The 22,458-nt window shown below is 46.1% G+C and overlaps 1 protein-coding gene across 2 annotated transcripts in view; it reads right to left on the bottom strand.

Annotated features, from left to right (window-relative positions):
• The window catches only part of lpcat2 (lysophosphatidylcholine acyltransferase 2), a 101,788-nt gene extending 79,553 nt beyond the window's left edge, over positions 1-22,235 (bottom strand). Inside the window, exons 1-3 of one of the 2 annotated variants that reach the window (XM_072518274.1) lie at positions 22,006-22,235; positions 17,311-17,453; positions 565-785 (exon numbers count right to left, since the gene is read on the bottom strand). In XM_072518274.1, coding sequence (XP_072374375.1) covers positions 565-785; positions 17,311-17,453; positions 22,006-22,158 — 517 coding nt within the window. In that variant the 5' untranslated portion in view covers positions 22,159-22,235. The other variant, XM_072518275.1, reaches the window with a different exon arrangement.
• Positions 22,236-22,458: the final 223 nt, after the last annotated feature.

Genomic DNA, 22,458 nt, shown 5'->3' with positions numbered 1-22,458 from the left:
TATATACATTGTATATGGACATGTGTTAAGATTCAAACCTATTGGGCTTGTGTAGTTAGGGAGCTTGAAATTATATTTGACAGAGCCTTAGAGTTTAATCCTTTGTTCCTAATTCTAGGTCTTCCAGACGGGAGAATTATGGATGAGAAATTGATTTCATATTCACACTAAGGTATGCAGTGGTTACAAAAAAATATTGTGGCACTATTGCTGTTATGATAAACATCTCCTTTGAGGGGATTTTAAACATTAAATGAGCCTGGCATGTGGAATACAAACTTATCACACTTTTGCTTGTGGTCAGAGTTTCCACTCGTTTAATTTGTTAGTCATTTTCTACTGACCGTTTAGCAATATTTTAATACCATTATGTTTGGAATGCATCAACATGTTTTCAACATTTTCCTCTGTGGTTTTATTTTTATTGGCATAGATAACACCTCATTATCACATATTCATAACCCAAACACAAAATTACAACCAAAACATTTAGCAACAGTTTTCTAATGTGAATTTAAAGCAAAATGTGCGCCAAAAACAATGATAAATTAAAAATAAACTCACATCCAAACAATGGAATGTCAGCATTCTCGGCTCTTGAGACAATTGATGGTATCTCAGCAACGATATTCACAACTGCATCAAAAAAAGTTGAGTGAGGAGCAACCACAAGAATCGGCGCCTCAGCTGCTGTGGCCTTTTTCCCCTTCACCTTAATTTGTATGAAGCCCACACAGAAGAAAAATGCACGCCCCAAGGTTTTCAACACAAATCGTGAAACATGGCTGTAAATTAAATTAATTGATACGAGAAATTAGCACTTCCTCCAGTTTAGACAATGAGAACAAATGTTACGTATTTTTAAATTGGGAGGGGGCAGTGGAGAAGGGCAAGAATAGAAAGCATCTCTATCTTCCTTCCTGCCAGAAAAAAATAAAATAAACTAATTTCAAACCAGACATTGAAGATTTTCTGTTTGTGTCTCCTGTGCAAGTTTGGAAACCAACAGACAATCTTGCATAAACTTCAATCACAATAGTCACAAGGGAAATATCAAACTTCAAGGCAACGTTCAAATTTTGAAGTCTAATTTTTCAAACTGGTGACACACTTGAAAGTAACATGTAAGTGACTGTATGCATCACCTGTACAGAAAAATAGTTAAACAAATCAAGATTCTAGCAATTTCAAAATGAGATGATGATTTTTGAAGATGACGAATAGTGGTACTTTAAGTTCCCCAATCTGGAGCAGAGCACCAATCCCCCCATATTAATACAAATTGATCTTTTTAAAACTGAGCTTTGCAAAAAATAAATATAAAATAAACCATAATCACATTGTATTATCAATGATACCATCAATGTCCTGTGGGATTCACTGGTCAGGTTGTTGCTAATTGTTTCTCTCTTTGTTTGGCTCTGAATATGGTGGTCAATATGGTCGCCTTCCTTAATTCTAATTACGTTTTGCTCTAGAGTCACCAGGTATCTTTCGATACGCCACAAGGTTCAAACCGAATACTGATCAAAGACTCGATACACCAGTTAGTTAGCTCAAAGTCAAATGCTTATTTATTTACACACAGTTAAATATACTCATGCACAAATACTACAGACAAACTATCACTACTGCTAAAGCCTATACTTAGCTTCGGGCACCCACTCAGTTAGAGGAACAATGGCCGTTGTTCGGTTCTGAGGCTGCTGGGGTCGAAGTGGTGAAGGGGAACAGCTAAGGTCGTCTGTCTGGTAGCGTGCGTTGACCTTGGACTTACTTGTTCTGGTGCAGCTGTTGGGCAGGTCTCTCCTCGGTGAGAGCCAGAGCCAAGAGAACGATTCTCTCTTGGGGGATCCTTCTTATACCCAAAAGGGCTTCGCGCGCTTTTGGGCGGGCCTTGAACTTGGCCCCAATTAATTGGGCCGTTTCTCGATCGTTCCTATTGATATTCTCCAATAAAGGGGTGGGTGCCCTGATGACTGGGCGTGTCCTAGGTGGCCGTTGGCCTGCTTTGTTCTGGTCTCCTCTGACGCCGGGGTGTCTGCCTTAGTATCGGTTACTCAAATGTTACTCTTTTGTCCCCGGAGATGGGCCATTAGTATGCTAATGGGTTTGCAGTTTTGATCTTGTCTGGGAGCTGCGGCTCCAATATGCAGACAAACCCTGAACCTGCTTGTTTTCTCAGTATTGTCCATTTTCCACGTCGTCTTCGTTCTCTGACCAAGCGGGACACCCGTAAGCACTTCACGGGCTCTACACTGCCCTATCCTATGAAACGCAATTTTCACCCAAAATCATTTTACTTACATACATCAATATAAAACTCTACAGGGCACTATGACATTCAGGCATTCATTACAAAATTTAAAAAACTGGAACCTCTAACTATCCTCAATAAACTATCCTCACTCAAACAATCAACAATAATTCTACAACACTTTAAATGTACAAATAGCAGCAACACATGTTTCTCTGGCTTGGCAGTCAAGCACAGAGATTTACATTTCTTTATTGAACAAAACACACACAAAGAAAAACGGATGCACTTTAATTCACTCGATGGGTTGGGGGGTTTGGTGAAGTGCGAAAATAGGGGACCTAAACGTGTATACCTGGGTGCGAGAGCAGTAGGCTCGCCTTCGCCATTTTCTGAGTCTAAGTGTCTGCACGACACTGCAGAGTATCGCCAGTACTAAGAGCGATTCTACTATGTATGCTAGTGAATACCTGGTTATAAACTTTTCACACCAGGTCGGGGTGTCGGTAACTGTCTCGGGGTTAACTATCTCAGGGTTCAGTGTATGGCAGGGGTGGCAATCATTCATGGCCTGTGTGGTAGGGGTCAGAGGGATAGCGTCCGCGCGCAACTGAAGGGATCCCGCGAAGATTCAGGTGAAAAACATGAAGGTTGTCTTCATCTTTCCTTTTGTCGGTCTTCTTCTTTTTCTTCCTCTGGGGTTCCTGAGGTTCCGGGGTTCTGTGGACAAAGCATAATATCGTTATTATCTTTCTTATGATCTTGTATGTCTGTCTGACCTTTGTTGCCAATTAACCATTATAATTGGTCACCATCTGTGACTCCCTCATTTAAAAAAAAAAATTTTTAAACCAAATATTTGGACAAGACATCAGAGAAAAATACTAACAGTGTGAGCCGTCTCGCAGCCTGTGCGATCTACCATCCTAGTGTTTGAGGATGTAAATAGCGTATGGAAGCAACCTAAGGGTCGCCAAAAACAAACAAAAGAATTTTGAACATAACGAGCCAAAATGGGGTGCGTATGGGCCACGGCGGTAAGAATGGATGGAATCCCCGGGTAGGACAGTGACCAGTGCCGTTTGTGCTCTACCCGAGCATAGCAGACGAGAGGGGGGGGTCCTCAGGCAGGGTGGGGACCAGTGCCGTTTCTCCACTGCCTGAGCAACCGACAAGAACGGGTAGTCGTGGGGGCTGCCTCTCGTGATCGAATCAGGAGAGTAGCTATGAGTGGTGTGCCGACCAACTAGTTCCTCTGAATTGTTGTCTGCCGACAAACTAGTTCCTCTAACAGCCATTGGGCGTCAAAAGGGTGGTGGCGTGGGGCCATGAAAAACTTTCAAATTCACAAACAACAAACATGTACACTAAACAAACAAACATACAACAAACATGGTGCAGGCTCCATCAGAAAGGATACCGTATCTCTCAATCGGTTCCTTTTTGTCATCATCTGGACACCTCATTGCTCAATAGCGAACAGGGTCGCAAAGGGATTTGTTTGGTGGGAGTCAGACTCTATGTCATCGTCTTCTCCCGGCTGCCATACTCTTGACTGGAGTAGTTTGGCTAAAGCTGCTTGGGGTGAATTGGGATCCATCTCATCATTCCGGATGAGCCTGAATGAATTGTCTCGGTGCCAGAATCGTGTGTCGAGGTTGGAGCTACTAGGTTGTAATCCGTAATCGTCGGGTGGTGGGTCTGGGTCAGGGGCTTTGACGTACATGATTTTGAAGGGGTCTCTGGAATCATGCACAGATTTGCTGGGAGTAGGGCCTGGTGCAGGGGCATAAACATAACGTGGTGTGCTGTGGCTGTCGTCATTGCTATCACTGTTGCTGTCGGTTGAAGGGAGAGGCGGAGTTGTGCCTCTGGGGGTGAAGTTGAAGATGTGTCTGAGGACAGGCTGGACTGGCTGGGGGAGGGTGGGAATACGTCATCTGTGGGCGGGGCGTGCTCGTCTGCTGATGCGAGCGAGATGTGGTGTGCATGGTTGTTCTGCGAGCCATAAGCCTTAAGCTGGTTTATGTGAAACCACGCAGACTTGCCATTGGGATATGTGATCTTGTATACCAAGGGGCTTACTTTGTCCGAAATGGAGTACGGTCCGGAAAATTTGGGAGAAAGGAATGAACTGGGGTTGTACAGGGAAAGCATCACTTGCTGCCCTACTACAAACTCAGTGCCGTGTACTTTTTTGTCGAAACAAGCTTTGCTTTGTTTCCTCCTGGTCCCAAGTCTCACAGCTGCTGCGAACTGGGCAGCCTTTATATTCTCAATTAACTGCTGTACAGCATCTTCATGCGTGAGGGCGGTGACTGCGGGGCTGGCCAAATCCAGTCCTAATAAATACTCTGTCCCTTTCATGGGGCGTCCGGTCAAGAGGGTGTGGAGTTGTATCCTGTGGACGTGGATACCGTGTTTCGTAAGAACATCAAAGCAAATGGGAGAACTGAGTCCCAGGTGTTGTTCTTCTGTTGCACCATTTTCCGGAGAGTGGCTTTCAGAGTTCTGTTCATCCTCTCTCCAATGCCGCTTGACTGGGGGTGGTAGGCTATGTGAAACTTCTGCCTAATTCCGAAAATTGTGAGGACGTTCTTCATTACTCGTCCTGTAAAATGGGAGCCTTGATCGGACTCCACACTGCGTGGGAGGCCCCATCTTGTGAAGATGTGCTGTGTTAGGATTTTAGCTGTTGTCTTGGACATATTCGTTCTGGATTTTGTGAAGGTGTCGATGACCACCAACACATACTTAAAAACTATTTCTGCAAGGGGGTAGGGGTCCTATCTAATCTATCTGCAAATTCGTCCAGGGGTCATTAACGGGGCGGGTGTGACTAAGCTGAGCCTTTCTTGCATATCTGTCCGGATTGCTCTGGGCACAGATCAAGCAATTTTCAATATAGTGAGTAACATCGGCTTTTAAATCAGGCCACCAGCAGAGAGGTCTGAGGTGGGTTAGGGTGGGTTCAATGCCTTGGCGTCCATGATTGTCATGGAACTGACAAATAATCTGGTTCCTGACCTGGCTGGGAACTACATAAATGCTTCTTTCAAAATCACGTGTGGTAATTGCGTTCTTAAATTTGTCATACGGGGCTGGGAAGGTTCCTTTTAAAACTTCCCCGAGTTTTTCATTTTCCTTTTGGGCTTTCGCTAGATCCCAAATGTTGGTCTGTGAGACCTGAACCGCGTGTACTGGGGTGCTCTCGGGGGGGGGGTTCCAAATGTAACCATGTCTGGAACCTGCCTTCGCTCAGGCGTCTGCTTTAACGTTACCGGGGGGGGGGAAAAGAACAATGATGACTGCGAACCTTAAATATGCTGCATTTCCGATCTTTAGCTGTCTCTAGGATATGTCGGAGTAATGGCGCTGAGGGTAGGGACTTTCCGTCTGCGGAAACAAATCCTCTAGTTTCCCACAGGGGTAGGAATTCCGTCAAACTGTTACACGTATAAGCTGTCCGAATATATGTCTGCTGGGGTCGGAAACGTGTCAGGGTGGTCTACAATATACGCTATGGCTGCCAGTTCTGCTGCCAGCGAGCCTAGATGTCCTGGCAACTTTAGTGAAATCTCATCTAGGGCGCGTCCTCTACATAAATGCCACAACTGGCGATTCTCTTTCCATTCAAAACGGTGGAGGAGCCATCCCCATAAATTTTCAGGGGTGCGCACGTGTCTGTGGGCTGGGGTCTCTGGGGTGTATTACCTGCTTTCCTGGGAGCTGACTTAGGTATAAATGGGCCCGTGTTGTGCTTTGTGGTGATAATCTCACACTCACGTGGGGTACCTGCACATTGCAAATTGTCGACTAGGAAAGTGTGGGTCTTGGTTCTTTTAACTGTAATGTCCCATCCCTGTAAAATAAGGGTCCAACGGGCTGCGCGGATTTGGCTGACTGTACCATCTTTAAGTCGACCGTCTAATAATAGCTGTGTTGGGGTGTGTTCAGTGAGAATGGTGATGGGGTTGAGTCCTGTAATGTAGGCGAAGTACTGTACTGCCCAAAACACTGCGAGCATGTGCCTTTCGCAGGCAGAAAATCCTTGCTCGACAGGATCTAACACGCGTGAGGCATATGCCACAGGGTGTAATTGGTCATGGCGTTCCTGGAGGAGCACGGCCGAAAGCGTTCAGTCGGTGCTTGTAACTTCAATCGCGTACGGGGAAAGTGGATCTGGGACCTGTAATGCTGTGCTGAGGGCTCTCTTTAAAGCATCCACGGCATCCGTGTGCTGTGGAAGTCATTCCCAAGGTGCCTGCTTCTTGAGAAGGTCGGATAGGGGCACTGCTTTTGTGGCGAAACTGTCGATATGGTTTCGGCAGTAGCCAACCAGTCCTAGAAATGACCGGAGAGCTGAGACATTATGGGGAAGGGACAATTTGACATTGAGTCGATCTCACGTTTACCATGAGTGATTACTGTACCCAAGTAAATCACTTTTTCCAGCAAAATCTGGGCCTTCTTGGGGTTGACTTACATCCAATCTGTTTTAGGAGTCCTAGGAGTTCGGTGAGAAGCGAAATGTGCTTACATACTGGACCAGACAATATGGTCGGGAAAACTTTGCTAGTCCATTTGCCAGCTGTCAGTGGAAAATGGAGGGGGAGCTGTGGAAGCCTTGTGGAAGGCACGTCCACGTATATGGTTGTCCCTGGAATGTAAAGGCAAATTTGTATTGGCACGCTTTATCCAATGGAATGGACCAAAAGCCGTTGCTAATGTCCAAAACTGAAAAAAGTTTTGACTGGAGTCCCCGTTTGAGCATGGTCTCGGGACACGTGGCTACAGTGGGGGCTGCTACTGGGGTTACTTTGTTCAGTTCCCGGTAATCAATGGTCAGTCGCCATGATCCATCGGGTTTCCTGACGGGCCAAATTGGTGCATTGTTCGTGGAGGCTACTGATCTGAATACGCCTTGATCAAGCAAACTCTCTATTACTTTGTAGATTTCTCCCTCTGCTTCTGGGGGAAAACTGTACTGCGTTTGGGGTCTGGACCTGTAATATTTACCAAGCCAGCTATTTTGCCACAGTCGTGCTTGTGCTGGGCAAATGCTGCTTTGTGTTGCTGCAGGACTTCACTAACCTGTTTGTCCTGACTAATGGCTCGAGGGTCGAACCAGAAGTCTCCTACTGCGCTAATTCTGTTTTCATAGTCTCCAACTGTGAGCGTGGCGAAGGCTCACGCTGCCTTTGCCATTCACCATACACATTTATTAACTGGATCAAAAGAGAGGCTGTGGGAGCTCATAAAATTGATTCCTAGGATGCGTTCAGCTGTCTGGGGTGGATCGACCAAAACTACGGGGTGTTTAGTCGTAATGTTCCCTATTTGTATCTCTACAGGGGCTGTGATGTGTCCTTGTTGTAAATGACCTGTAAAGCCGCTGAGTGTGATGGTGTCTGTTGTGGGCCACGTGTCTCACTGAAACATCGTGGAGGAATTGTGTGTGGTACAGGACCCTCCTGTGTCCCAAAGAAATTCTACGGTGTGTCCCCGGACTTTGCCTGCTACGACCGGTCTACCAGACTTGTCCCAAAGGGTGTCGCAGATCCAAGTTGGGGAGCCCAAACACCGTCAGTCGGTGCCGTTCATGTCTGCGTTCTCTGAGCGGGCGCTAACGCTATGGATTGGCTTTGCCCTATTCTTATTTAGGGTGCCTGTCTGTTGGGGTTTCTGCTGTTTCTGGGGGCTTGACATTCTCATGCATAATGACCTAATTGTCCACAGTTGTAGCATTCCTGGGATTTTGGTTGCGTGTGGGCTGTTCCTGCCCTCATTTACCCATGCGGGGTTCTGGTGCGCTTTAACTGGATTCATGTCTGCCTGCTCTTCCTCGGGTTTTGCAAATGCGGTTTTGCCTTGGACTGATTGCTCCCAAGCGTGGGACAATCTCTTCAAAACCCATTTCTCGTTGTGGGCCTCGGCTGAGGGGTCGTAATTTGCACAAGCTCTCTGTCCTGCCTCTGTCGCAAGAGAGACTAGGATTCGAGTCCATTTGGCCATGTTATCTGGGGACAAATGGGCACGGGCTAACTCTCCGAAAACTGCTGTGAAATGTATCCACAAGCGTCCAGCAAATGCTGTGGGGTGCTCGGTTTTCTATTGCCTACACTTGTTCAGCTTAAAACTGTGAGCTTCACTTGCTCCTTTTCGTCCAGGCCGTACATGGTAGCCTGCTGTTTAACTCTAGCGAAAAACTGGTGGGGGTCTGATGTGTGAAGGAACGGTGTAATTTTTCCACACGCGCCCCATAATTGGGTCACGGTTAACGGGGTTGTATCCAGGAAATCTGCGTTTCCTTCTGCTGCGGCGTGTGATTACAGGGTTCATGGGCGTGTGTTCTGCCTGTTCAGTCGGGGGTTGAGGCGCTTTCCTTTTCTGTGGTTTTTCTTGCATACATGTCCCATGTACGTATCTGCGGGCAGTTTTGTTTAACTGCTGCCAATCGGGGCCATTTTCCTGGTCTAACTGGGGTCCAAACGTACTTTGAAACCCATTCTGGACAGAAAACAGATTGCAATTCTGCAATTTGCTTCCGGCACTTTGCGTGATCTACGGAGCTCTGCCTTTGTTCCGTCGTGGAAGTGTGGAGCGCTCGTAGGGCTGCTTTTAAATCATTGCACTGTTTCGGCAATTTCTCTACCTGTTGCTCAGTTTCTTGTCTTACCAAGACCACACGTTGCGTGTCCTGGTAGGCCTTATCGTACTGGGTCTGAAAACTACTCAAATGGGCGAGACAAGACTGGTGTGCCCTCTTGGCATCATCCACCTCTCTGTCCCTCGCTGCTAACTGTTCTCTCAAATCCTTATTCTCCTTCTCAAACTCGCTCACATCTCCCTCACTATTTCTGTCTCTCTCCTCAATCTCTCTATGGAGATTAGGGTTAGGCACTGGGAGGAAGCCCACGCTGACACAGGGAGGAGGTGCAGACTCTGCACAGACAGTGACCCAAGCCAGTGGCGCTGTGAAGCACAGTGCCGTCCTACATTTCCTCTGTGATTTGTCCCTCGTCTTTATATTGCTTAAATCTGACTTTATCTTCCCAGACTATAACTTAGGCAACAAAATTTCCAGATACTTACTCGAATAAGTCCAGACTCTCCATGATATTTTTTTCACCTTTTTGCCAACAGTAGTTCCATTTATTCTCTCTGTTAACTTAGTTTTCCATGCCAGAGGTCCTGAAACAGCTTTTTTCCTTTGATAATAACCACAATTGAGGAAAAGTCGAGGGTAGGAGTTGTAACTGACCATTTCCTGTATCTCTGCTCTCCCCTTCACAAGATCAATAGTCCTCCTTTAGTTGGTGTTGCAATACACATACCTCTGCATTCCCCAGATCATCTTCCATCATCTACATTGCGATTCCATCAACAATCATCTTCTGGAGATTATGCACTCTCCCTTCCCCTTTGCTATAGCGGTCTTCCTCATGCGAGCGTAGAAAGATGGTGCTAGTTTCCACACTGAGTGTAAACTTTCAATTCTTCTCTTATTTTAAAGCATGTATGGTCACAGGATTACTTTTCCCTTTGCACCAATAGATGGCATATTTGATTTGTAATGTTTAACCATTGCTCTCCTGTCCATCCTGTGTTTAGGTCAGTCATAGATCGAAGATATTCAACCATTTCCTTTTCTCAATTCTGAAAAAGGATCCCTACCCAAAATATTAACATACTTCTTCTCAGATCCATGACAATTGTGTTAAATATTTTATCCAAATGACTGAAGATCAAATTTTACTTCACGAGCTTTGTCACGGCAGTCACGCATTGTCTGAGCCTCTTGTGACATTCCCAATTCAGCTCGGTGCGGAGGTGCAGCATATTCAAATAACTAATCCTAGAATTTGTGGAGTAAGGTCAGAATGGGAAGACCAGCGTATATAACTGGGTATGTTACGGTGAATGGCCACTGCCCAGAGTCATGCCTGCCCCATTTTATCTGCTGCTGAAACTCTCATTCATACCTTTGTTATCTTTAGACTTGATTATTCCAATTTCTGGCTTGCTAGCTTCCCACATTCCTTACTTGCAACAAGTCCCATTCACCTATCAGCCTTATGCTTGCTGGCTTACCCTGGTTTGCCAGTCCAATGGCAGCTCAATTTTTAAATGATCTTTATTTTCAAATCTTTCCACGGTCTTTCCGGTCCCTGTAATCCCCACAGACCAACAACCCTCCAAAAGAGATGCTCTCATCTAATTCTGACCTTGAGCATCCTGGATTTTAATTACTCTATTAGTGGTGCTACCTTCAGCCCTAGACTGAAGTCCCTCCTCCCCCCACACCCTTGAAGACACTCCTTAAAATCTACCTTTATGGCTCGGCGTTTAATTTTAATTCATAATGCTTCTGTGAAGTGCCCGAGGAGACACTAGGTTAAATGTGCTGAATAACTAACTATACATTGCTGTTGTCATATGTTGCCAGTTGCACTGTTTCAGGAAATGTTATATCACTGTATTTTAAAGTCAATTGTTTATGGGAAGGGATGGACAGGAGATACAAATGATTGGTGAATGCAAGAAATATGTAATCAAATTATATACACACAGCTAAATAAAATCTTCTAATCCATTACGCTTAATCTGCTAAGCATATTCATTGCATTAACTCTCTAACCATCTGGTGCAACTAGTCAATAAATATTGACCAATACTCCTTTCAGTAAAAGACCAGAGGGATTTGTTTTAGGTGCGCTTGAAAAGATTTTTCAACCCCTTCATCATGTAACTCGATATAAAAAAAGACAATTAAAGCAGTGTTTTTCAAAAAAATATTCCTAAGGATTACTGGGCAGATAAGCATTGTTCAGTCTCTAAAGGAAATAATGCAGCCAAGAACTTCAGTCATATTACTAAAGTAATTTATGATTTATTTACCTCTGAATTACCCTCCTTTAATTTTACAAGCTTTTAATAGTTTGAGGCAATGTTACAAGACACTATTCCGATAAATTGATTTTAGTTTGAGCTAATGGATTCAACTCAAAAGTGATGAACAAAATAAGAATAGGTTTTGAAGTGCTAAATGCTTAATAATAAAGCAGATGCATAGCAACCAGAAGCATTTATAAAACCTACTGACCAGTTACAAAACAATGACTATACCATGACAAATGATAATGCCATACGTATATTCCAGCATATTTTTGTGCAACCTAAAATTTGTACTAAAACTTCCATCTAGAATATATATATAATTAACACAAGAATGTGAACTGCAACGGAATTATCTTGAAAATTGATTAAGAAATTAACAAATAATTTGCGATGTAGTAATTACAGCTGAATAATTCTGAAACAAATGTTTCTTTGACTCTCAAAACTAGTCAGATGTGCTACAATGTACAACAGCGTCATCCTTTTAAACTACTCTCCCTCAATCCTGACACTTTCTAACAGTTATTCTTGCTTTCCGATGCATTAATTTCCTGAAGAAATCCATAATATGCTCCAAGTCACATCATCCAGCTAACCCCAAGTTTCCATCAGACCAGAGTACTCACCATCAATCTAAAGGGTGTCATTAGGTTATAACGTTTTAAAAACAAAGCTTACTCAATGCATACTACAAGCAAGGTAAACCCGAACGTCCAATATGTACCGAGAAGCACAACGTCAAAATGAGCTTGCTCTGCATAATCAGGCATCAAGCACATTTCATTTTTCAATAAATTGATAAAGTGAGCTGATTTTAAATAGGAGAAAAGCATAATGCAACCAGGTTCCTACAAATTTACATACACTGTATCCAAAAGTTTAAACATGTTGCAACATATTCTAATTATTTTTCCAGCTATTTTTGGAGTAAGGTCAATGAGAAGAGTGTATGTAAAATTTGGTATTTTATCATGAATGGCCCCGCCTATTTCCACCCCTTAACAGTGCCTAGATTCATGCCTGCCTCAGCTTATTGGCTGCTGGCTGAAATCCCCATTCATGTTACTGAACACTCCGATCTTTAGACTTGATTATTCAAATGCATTTCTAACTAGCCTCCCACATACTACCCTCCTTAAATTTAAGATCATACAAAATGCTGCTGTCTGTGTCCTCCTCATACTAAGTCCTGTTTACCTAACAGCTGTGTGCTCTCTGGCCTAAACCAGACTGGTTTCCGATCAAGTGATGTAAAAAAAAAAACACCTTGATTTCCCGGATTCTAATTAGTATAGTAAAGGTGGTGCTGCCTTCAACCACTTCAGCGTTAAACTTTGGAATCCCCTTCTTACGCCCCTGTCTCTCCTCCCTCCTTTAGAACGCTCCTTAAACCCACCTCTTTGACCACCTCCCATACTATTGCATTATGTGGCTCATCTACCTCATACAAAAATTAGAAATACACAGTTTCAAAACTGTTTGCTGGACGAGATATTTGTTCAATCGCTCAATATCTGGATGAAGTAAATCTATATTGCTCAATATCTGGATGATGTCAATCCATTCAATGTTTTTGGAGCCTTTAGTAGTTCACCCAGTCACTCCAGCAGTTATGCTGATATTGTGTAGTGCAATATTTTGCTACACATTTAAGGTGTAAAGAAGCTTCATTTATTGTGTCCTATATGAAGTGTTAACTTCCCTTATTACACTAGATGTGCACTATCTTGGCAGCTGCTATTATAGATATGAAACCGGTTCCAATTGTGGTCTGGTTAGGGGCTGGTTTAGCACACTGGGCTAAATCACTGGCCAGCAACAGGGTTCAATTCCCGTACCAGCCTCCCCGAACAGGCGCCGGAATGTGGCGACTAGGGGCTTTTCACAGTAACTTCATTGAAGCCTACTTGTGACAATAAGCAATTTTCATTAATATCATGACTATTTGTCAATGCCCACATGCTTTCTCATAGATACTGGGGGTGGGCGGGGTTGGAAAAAATGGGAAAGGAAACACTTGCCAATTTACATTGGCAACCTCTCTCCAGGACTAACAGATTAGCTCATCACAGAATTGTTACTGTGCAGAAGAAGGCCATTTAGCCCATCATGTATGTACTGGCTCTCCAAACGAACATCATGAATTAGTGCCATTCCCCTGCTTCGTGTGGTGTATTCATACATCAAAATGTATTCAGGAGCAAATTCAATAAAAAAGTTCCAAGGAGCTACAGCTTTATGAACCAGGATGTTACAAACTGGATTCTGACAATTTTCAAGTCTAAATAACTTGCAATCTTTTGATTCCTTCCAAACATTTTGCACAGGATTATCGAAGACTTTGCATCTGGGTGAACTACTAAAAGCTCTGGAAAACATTTAATGGATTTATTTCATCCAGATATTGAGCGATTGAACAAATATCTCTAACTCTATCCAACAGCGATTGAAATATGCCCATGTTGTTTCCAATAGAGAGATTTCCTTACTCTCCGCCACAGGATTGGTCATCACAAGAATCCTCCTCAACTGCCTCCTCCCAGTGGCTGATGGGCTCCTCCCATCAAAAGGCACAATGAACACTATCTTCAACAAATCCAGGAAAAGTGCAGGGAGCAGCATAAATCTCTATACATGGTCTTCCTTGATCTCACAAAGGTCTTCGACTCTGTCAACCGAGAGGGATTTTAGAACATCCTCCTCAAATTTGGCTGCCCGCAGAAATTCGTCACCATTCTCCGCCTGCTCCACCAATGACCTGCAAGCCATGATCCTCACCAACAGAACCACCACCGGCCCAATATTTGACTGGGGTCAAACAGGGCTATGGCATCACACCAACGTCTTCTCCATTCTTGCAGAAATACTTCACCCCATCACCCTGGAGCTAAGCTACCGTACAAGCGGGAAACTGTTTAACCTCCGACACCTCCAGGCCAGAACCAAGAACACACCAAATTCTGTCGTCGAGCTGCAGTACGCAGTTTTTGCGCACTCAGGCCGAGCTGCAAACCATCATCAACGCTTTCACCTAGGCATATGAGAGAATGGGCCTCAGACTAAACATCAGGAAATTAATGTACTTCATGATAGCCTGAGGTCACAAGAGACCCCGGAAATAAAAGATTTACAAATTAAATCTTCAGATGACTTTGCTGAAATGTGCTGAGGGGGTAAGGGGTAACAATGAAACAGCTCAGGTGAAATTTAAAGAACACATTTATCGGAAACCCATAAATCAGGATTACAGTAATCCCTCCCTCTTCAATTTTGCAAGAGATGTCAGCAATTTAAAAATGTTCCATTTATTTTTGTTCTGAAGGAATCATTGCGGAATTCTTTATTTCTTCATGGTACAATTAGCAGGGGTACACACGTGATACCCTAAACTGAATACATTTTAATTTCTGGATGTAAGAGTGGCAGGAAATTGGTAATAGCTAAAGGGGAACAGCTAGTTCTCCAAAAGTGAGAGTGCAGAGTGGTAGGGAAGGCAGTAATGAGACCCAGCACCGGAGGCATGTTATATACTCGTTTACAATTGATGCTAACCTTTCATTACCCTGGGTCCCACCTCTGCAATTCTCAAATTTCAAAATGAAACTGTACACAACTGTGGTTGAATCTCTACAGAAAGAAAAGGAGAATGGGACCAAAACATAAAGACACACAATTGCCAATTCAACTAAGAACCAAACATACTATCCAATTTGACTGCCCACTGGGCGAACAGCCTGAGCTCAACGTGCATCAATGCTAGCTGTAGAAACTGACTAATCCCAAGGCTTTTGAAAGGATACAATTTCATCAAAAAGATCAGAAATCAGCCAAAACACCAAATTTCAACTGAATTCAGTTGTTAAATATTTGATCAACATTATGATTAGATCTCTCCAATGACAGTTCATGAGTGGATTATAGCCCCTTTTTGACAGTTGCAGAATTCTGTTAAGCATCTGGATTTATTTAAACCCAAAATGCGTGTGGAATGACACATACCTATATACATACTTGTGCGCGCAGATTTGAACTGATGTTGATCATTTGCTGTTGCCAATGACAAAACTAAAAGCTGCTGCTTAAATTGTATTGAGTGCATCAACTATTGAGGGCAGCTCAAACAGCTGTTCATATCTTGTTCAAATGCAACTATGGGTGGCACGGAAGCACAGTGATTAGCACTGTTGCTTCACAGCGCCAGGGACCCAGGTTCGATTCCAAGCTTAGGTCATTGTCTGTACGGAGTCTGCACGTTCTACCCGTGCCTGCGTGGGTTTCCTCCGGGTGCTCCGGTTTCCTCCCACAAGTCCTGAAAGACGTGTTTGTTAGGTGAATTGGACATTCTGAATTCTCCCTCAGTGTACCCAAATGGGCGCCGGAGTGTGGCGACTAGGGGATTTTCACAGTAACTTCATGGCAGTGTTAATGTAAGCCTACTTGTGACACTAATAAAGATTATGATTATTAAATCCAACTCCCCACCACCACTCCCCATGTTCTCTGAAATGTCATTTATGTACACAGCTAGTTTTTCCTGTGTACATACCTTTAAACCATTTTGTGCTGCCTTGAATATTTGACATGGACCATGGATTGCTTGGTAGCTTTCAGGCTGATATGTAGCCTTGCATTTGCCGAGCTGAGCAGGGTCATTTCGCCACACCCCTGTAACAACACCCATCACTGCTGCCAGGTTGTTGAGCTGGACACCATCTGATTCCAATTATAAATTAACAGGGCAGTTTGACCGCCTCTTCAATGGATCCAGTTCATTCATCACTTTATTTATTATCCCAACATTTTATATTTTGAAATCTAACAATTACTCAATATTGTACTGATTACCAATCCTTTACTGTATGCTTACTCAATGTCTGAGCTTTAAAGTTCTGCGAGTATTTGGTAAATAACATGCCGGAGGAGTTGTAACTGTTGAAACATCGAATGCCAAGTTTTTTTTCAGTACAGTCTTTTCTCTCCTGGTAATGGTGTTAAACCAGATAGTCTGTTGGTAAGGTCTTGAAGGAGTGGCATGATCTTTATGTTTAAGAATTAATCACTAGAAGGAAAGTAAGTTTACAACTAAATTGGTTGACTTGTTACAAAAAAAAAAAAAAAAAAAAATCAAAATACTGCAGATGCTGAGCATTTTTCCAATTTACACTCACTTCTAGAATTTTGCTAAATTATGATTCTCGGCTTAACAACCTTGAAAAGCAGTATTGGTTTTAAAAGATTAAATTATGAAGTAAAGCACAGTGCTCCAGCAAAAGGCTCTGCTTGGGTCACAGAAGTCATAAATTTATCAGTTAAGCCAAAACAATTCCTTCATTACTTTGATAGAGCACAGTAATCTAGGACTAATCTAGTAACTTTGGAAACTATCCTGGGTTTCCGCTCCCATCTTATTTATTTTACCTTATCTATAGCCTTTGCATACCAGAGGGGATCAGACCAGGCTCCACTCTGTCACGCACAGCTTACTGACACTCGTATACCGAGATTGTTATGGAAAATATTTATTCACATGAGATACTGATATCCTGTCAGCACTACCAACGCAAGCCACCACCTTCAGAGAATGAAGCAAGAAAATATATTCTGAAGAGTTACAAATTTATTAGGGTGGCATTGTACTACTTTTTCATTAATGCAATGGCAATTTTGGCTATAAAATTGGATTTCAAATCCCAAATAAAAGCCAAGCAGGTTAAAGGCAAGTGAGATGTGGGAGACCTCTAAGAAGAACTTTACACAATGTAGTATAATTCCAGCCTGAGGTGAAGCCACATTTCAAAATGCTCTGGGGTTTATTAAACCACCATGAAATGTAAAATTTTGATTAGAATCTGTGTGGTCAAAAAATGCATTGAGCTCAAGTTATCTTTGCACCAACAAAATAGGAGCAGCAGTAAACGATTCAGCCCCTTGAGACTGCTCCACCATTCAAAACAATCGTAGCTGATCCTGTATCTCAACACCCACTCCCACTGTTAAGAGTCTGCTAACTGCACATGTAAACCAGTCAGTTAGCGTTAGCTCCTTAGCTAGAAGGTAAATGCAACCTTAAGATCATCCTTCCGGAGGGTAACGAATGCTGTTCGTTATTGGCATTTGGGATCTGTTTCCGAACAAAAATATCCAGTGCTTACCGCTTCCAGTTTGGAACTGGCTCTTGAGTTACACACACTGGGCAGCACATCCGTCCTAAAAATGCACATGGCCAAGCAACAAGGACAATGAAGAAAATACAGAGCAGGCGCAAGGGTACGAGAGTAACACTGGCCAGGGCTATCTATAAAGACACAATAAAATACATTAGGTGACTGTCAATTCACTGCACTCAGCAGAAAACCATTTCCATGAAAAAATAAACAGAAACAATAAAACTACCCAAAAATGCAGTGCCCAGGAAAAAAGTAACACACCCAATAAAACGTATGGAACTAAGCCTCACAGATCCACAGAACTGTGCCCAGACAAAGAGATGCAGAGCTAAATGCTGACCATGGCAATGGTGAACTCAGCTGGTCACTACCCCCACTCTCTTAACTCCAGGCTCAGTCTTAAATTTGCTGACCATGCTAACCCTTCAGTACTATCACCATATTATACTGACCATGCAGTGTTGCCCCATCATCAGCCCCAGAACCTGTTGATTCTCCACCCTGTTGAGTGGCCAGTTGTTGAATCCACTTTAATCGCATTACTGTCCCTGCATCCTGCTGACCACGTGCTTGAATTAAAACTCTGAGCCCATTACTGGTACTGCGCTCTGCTGACCCAGTACCAACCTCACACAGACCCTGCACATTGCTGATCCCCAGTGTTCACCACGTTCTGACCCTGCACGCTGCTGATCAAAGTACCAACCCCATACTCTGACTCTACACCCTGCTGACCCCCAGTACTGACCCCACTCTGACCCTATATCCTGTTCACCCAGTACTGACCCTACACCCTACTGCCTGCAGTACTGACCCCACACTGACCGTGCTGCCCCAGTATCGACCCCACACTGACCTTACATCCTGTTTCCCCCAGTACTGACCCCACACTGATCTTACATCCTGTTTCCCCCAGTACAGTCCCCACACTCTGATCCTACATCCTGCTGACCCCCAGTACTGACCCCCATCCTGTTGATCCAGTACTGACCCCACACCCTGCTGTCCATAGTCTGACCCTGCACCCTGTTGCCCCCAGTATTGACCTCAGACTCTGACCATGCTTCCTTTGCCCCCAGTGCCGACCCCACATCCTGTTGCCCCCTCATACTGAACCTACACCCCGTTGCCTCTCTCCCACCCCCTATTCTGATCCTCACTATGACAATCCCTGCTGATCCCCAGTACTGACACCACTCTGCCCCTGCTGACCCCACTCAGGCCTTGCACCCTGCACAATCCAGTACTGACCCCACTGAAACCTAGCACCCTGCTGACCCTGCACCTGGTGTCCCCAGTACAGACCCCACTCTGACCCAGCACCTACTGACCCCAGAACTGGCCCTGCACCCTGCTGACCTCAGCAGAGTCTGCATCTTGCTGATCCCCTATTGCTCCGAGTACTGACCTTGAAACTCTGACCCTGCGCCTGCTGATCCCAGTACAGACCCCAGTATCGGAACCTTCAGCTTGCCGATCCCAGTACTGACCCCACACTCTGAACCTGCATTTGCCGATTCCAGTACTGACCCCACACTCTGAACCTGCATCTTGCCAATTCCAGTGCTGACCCCACACTCTGAACCTGCATCTTGCTGAGCCCACACTCTGAACCTGCAGCTTGCTGAGCACACACTCTGAACCTGCATCTTTCTGACCCCACACTCTGAACCTGCATTTTGCCCACCCCACACTCTGAACCTGCATCTTGCCGGTTCCAGTGCTGACCCCGCATGCTGAACCTGCATCTTGCCGATTCCAGTGCTGACCCCACACTCAGAAACTGCATCTTGCCGGCGCCACACTCTGAACCTGCAACTTGCCGGCCCCACACAGAACCTGCAACTTGCTGATCCCACACCCTGAACCTGCATCTTGCTGACCCCACACTCTGAACCTGCATCTTGCTGACCCCACACTCTGAACCTGCATCTTGCTGACCCCACACTCTGAACCTGCATCTCGCTGACCCCACACTCTGAACCTGCATCTCACTGAGCCCACACTCTAAATCTGCATCTCGCTGACCCCACACTCTGAACCTGCATCTTGCTGAGCCCACACTCTGAACCTGCAGCTTGCTGAGCACACACTCTGAACCTGCATCTTTCTGACCCCACACTCTGAACCTGCATTTTGCCCACCCCACACTCTGAACCTGCATCTTGCCGGTTCCAGTGCTGACCCCGCATGCTGAACCTGCATCTTGCCGATTCCAGTGCTGACCCCACACTCAGAAACTGCATCTTGCCGGCGCCACACTCTGAACCTGCAACTTGCCGGCCCCACACTCTGAACCTGCAACTTGCCGGCCCCACACTGAACCTGCAACTTGCTGATCCCACACTCTGAACCTGCATCTTGCTGACCCCACACTCTGAACCTGCATCTTGCTGACCCCACACTCTGAACCTGCATCTTGCTGACCCCACACTCTGAACCTGCATCTCGCTGACCCCACACTCAGAACCTGCATCTCGCTGAGCCCACACTCTGAATCTGCATCTCGCTGACCCCACACTCTGAACCTGCATCTTGCTGAGCCCACACTCTGAACCTGCAGCTTGCTGACCCCACACTCTGAACCTGCATCTCGCTGACCCCACACTCTGAACCTGCATCTCGCTGAGCCCACACTCTGAATCTGCATCTCGCTGACCCCACACTCTGAACCTGCATCTTGCTGAGCCCACACTCTGAACCTGCAGCTTGCTGAGCACACACTCTGAACCTGCATCTTTCTGACCCCACACTCTGAACCTGCATTTTGCCCACCCCACACTCTGAACCTGCATCTTGCCGGTTCCAGTGCTGACCCCGCATGCTGAACCTGCATCTTGCCGATTCCAGTGCTGACCCCACACTCAGAAACTGCATCTTGCCGGCGCCACACTCTGAACCTGCAACTTGCCGGCTCCACACTCTGAACCTGCAACTTGCCGGCCCCACACTGAACCTGCAACTTGCTGATCCCACACTCTGAACCTGCATCTTGCTGACCCCACACTCTGAACCTGCATCTTGCTGACCCCACAGTCTGAACCTGCATCTTGCTGACCCCACACTCTGAACCTGCATCTTGCTGACCCCACACTCTGAACCTGCATCTTGCTGACCCCACACTCTGAACCTGCATCTAGCTGACCCCACACTCTGAACCTGCATCTCGCTGACCCCACACTCTGAACCTGCATCTTGCTGACCCCACACTCTGAACCTGCATCTCGCTGACCCCACACTCTGAACCTTCATCTTGCTGACCCCACACTCTGAACCTGCATCTCGCTGACCCCACACTCTGAACCTGCATCTCGCTGACCCCAAACTCTGAACCTGCATCTCGCTGACCCCACACTCTGAACCTGCATCTCGCTGACCCCACACTCTGAACCTGCATCTCGTTGACCCCACACTCTGAACCTGCATCTTGCTGACCCCACACTCTGAACCTGCATCTTGCTGACCCCACACTCTGAACCTGCATCTTGCTGACCCCACACTCTGAACCTGCATCTCGCTGACCCCACACTCTGAACCTGCATCTTGCTGACCCCACACTCTGAACCTGCATCTCGCTGACCCCACACTCTGAACCTGCATCTTGCTGACCCCACACTCTGAACCTGCATCTTGCTGACCCCACACTCTGAACCTGCATCTCGCTGACCCCAAACTCTGAACCTGCATCTCGCTGACCCCACACTCTGAACCTGCATCTCGCTGACCCCACACTCTGAACCTGCATCTCGCTGACCCCACACTCTGAACCTGCATCTTGCTGACCCCACACTCTGAACCTGCATCTCGCTGACCCCACACTCTGAACCTGCATCTCGCTGAGCCCACACTCTGAATCTGCATCTCGCTGACCCCACACTCTGAACCTGCATCTCGCTGACCCCAAACTCTGAACCTGCATCTCGCTGACCCCAAACTCTGAACCTGCATCTTGCTGACCCCACACTCTGAACCTGCATCTCGCTGACCCCACACTCTGAACCTGCATCTCGCTGACCCCACACTCTGAACCTGCATCTTGCTGACCCCACACTCTGAACCTGCATCTCGCTGACCCCACACTCTGAACCTGCATCTCGCTGACCCCACACTCTGAACCTGCATCTTGCTGACCCCACACTCTGAACCTGCATCTCGCTGACCCCACACTCTGAACCTGCATCTCGCTGAGCCCACACTCTGAATCTGCATCTCGCTGACCCCACACTCTGAACCTGCATCTCGCTGACCCCAAACTCTGAACCTGCATCTCGCTGACCCCAAACTCTGAACCTGCATCTTGCTGACCCCACACTCTGAACCTGCATCTCGCTGACCCCACACTCTGAACCTGCATCTCGCTGACCCCACACTCTGAACCTGCATCTTGCTGACCCCACACTCTGAACCTGCATCTCGCTGACCCCACATTCTGAACCTGCATCTTGACAATCCCACTACTGACCCCACACTCTGAACCTGCATCTTGACAATCCCAGTACTGGCCCCACACTCTGAATCTACATCTTGCTAACCCCAGTACTGATCATACATCTTGCTTACCCAACTCTCTGACCCCATGAATGACACTGAACTCTTGTTCATCCTCAGTGTTCACCCCACAGTCCAACCCCGTTGGCCGCTAACGGCTGTCGCAAGCACAGCCTTCCACTCCGCACCTACTTTGAGCTTGTCAGTCACGCTGAGCTCGATATGGTAAATGAACGGGTTGAGGATGGGCGGCTGGTAGAGCGAATGCTGCCTTGGGACGGGGAACACCCTTTTCATGGACCGACTCCGGCTCCTACTTCCGCTCACGACGCAGGAATCCGACATGATTTTCCGAACCAGCTTCACCTCAAACTGTGCGCTGCTCGGCCAGAGGCATGCGCAGAGCGGCGCCGCCCCGCCCGCCTGGGGCATGCGCAGTCAGTCCCCTGGTGGCCCCGCCCGGCCCGGGGCATGCGCAGAGTGCGTCCTCTGTCCAGCCACGCCCATTACCAAGTCCGGGGCATGCGCAGAGTGGGCCATATTGGTTCGACCTCCTTTCCGCCCTGCGCGTGCTGGATGCAGAGTGAAGGCAGTGACGCTGACAGGGGATTGCATTGCCTGACAAGTCTAATAGGATCAATCATC

This window comes from Scyliorhinus torazame, chromosome 10 (genome assembly GCF_047496885.1).
Source record: "Scyliorhinus torazame isolate Kashiwa2021f chromosome 10, sScyTor2.1, whole genome shotgun sequence".
Lineage (NCBI taxonomy): Eukaryota > Metazoa > Chordata > Chondrichthyes > Carcharhiniformes > Scyliorhinidae > Scyliorhinus > Scyliorhinus torazame.
This window is presented reverse-complemented; position numbering and strand designations above follow the sequence as displayed.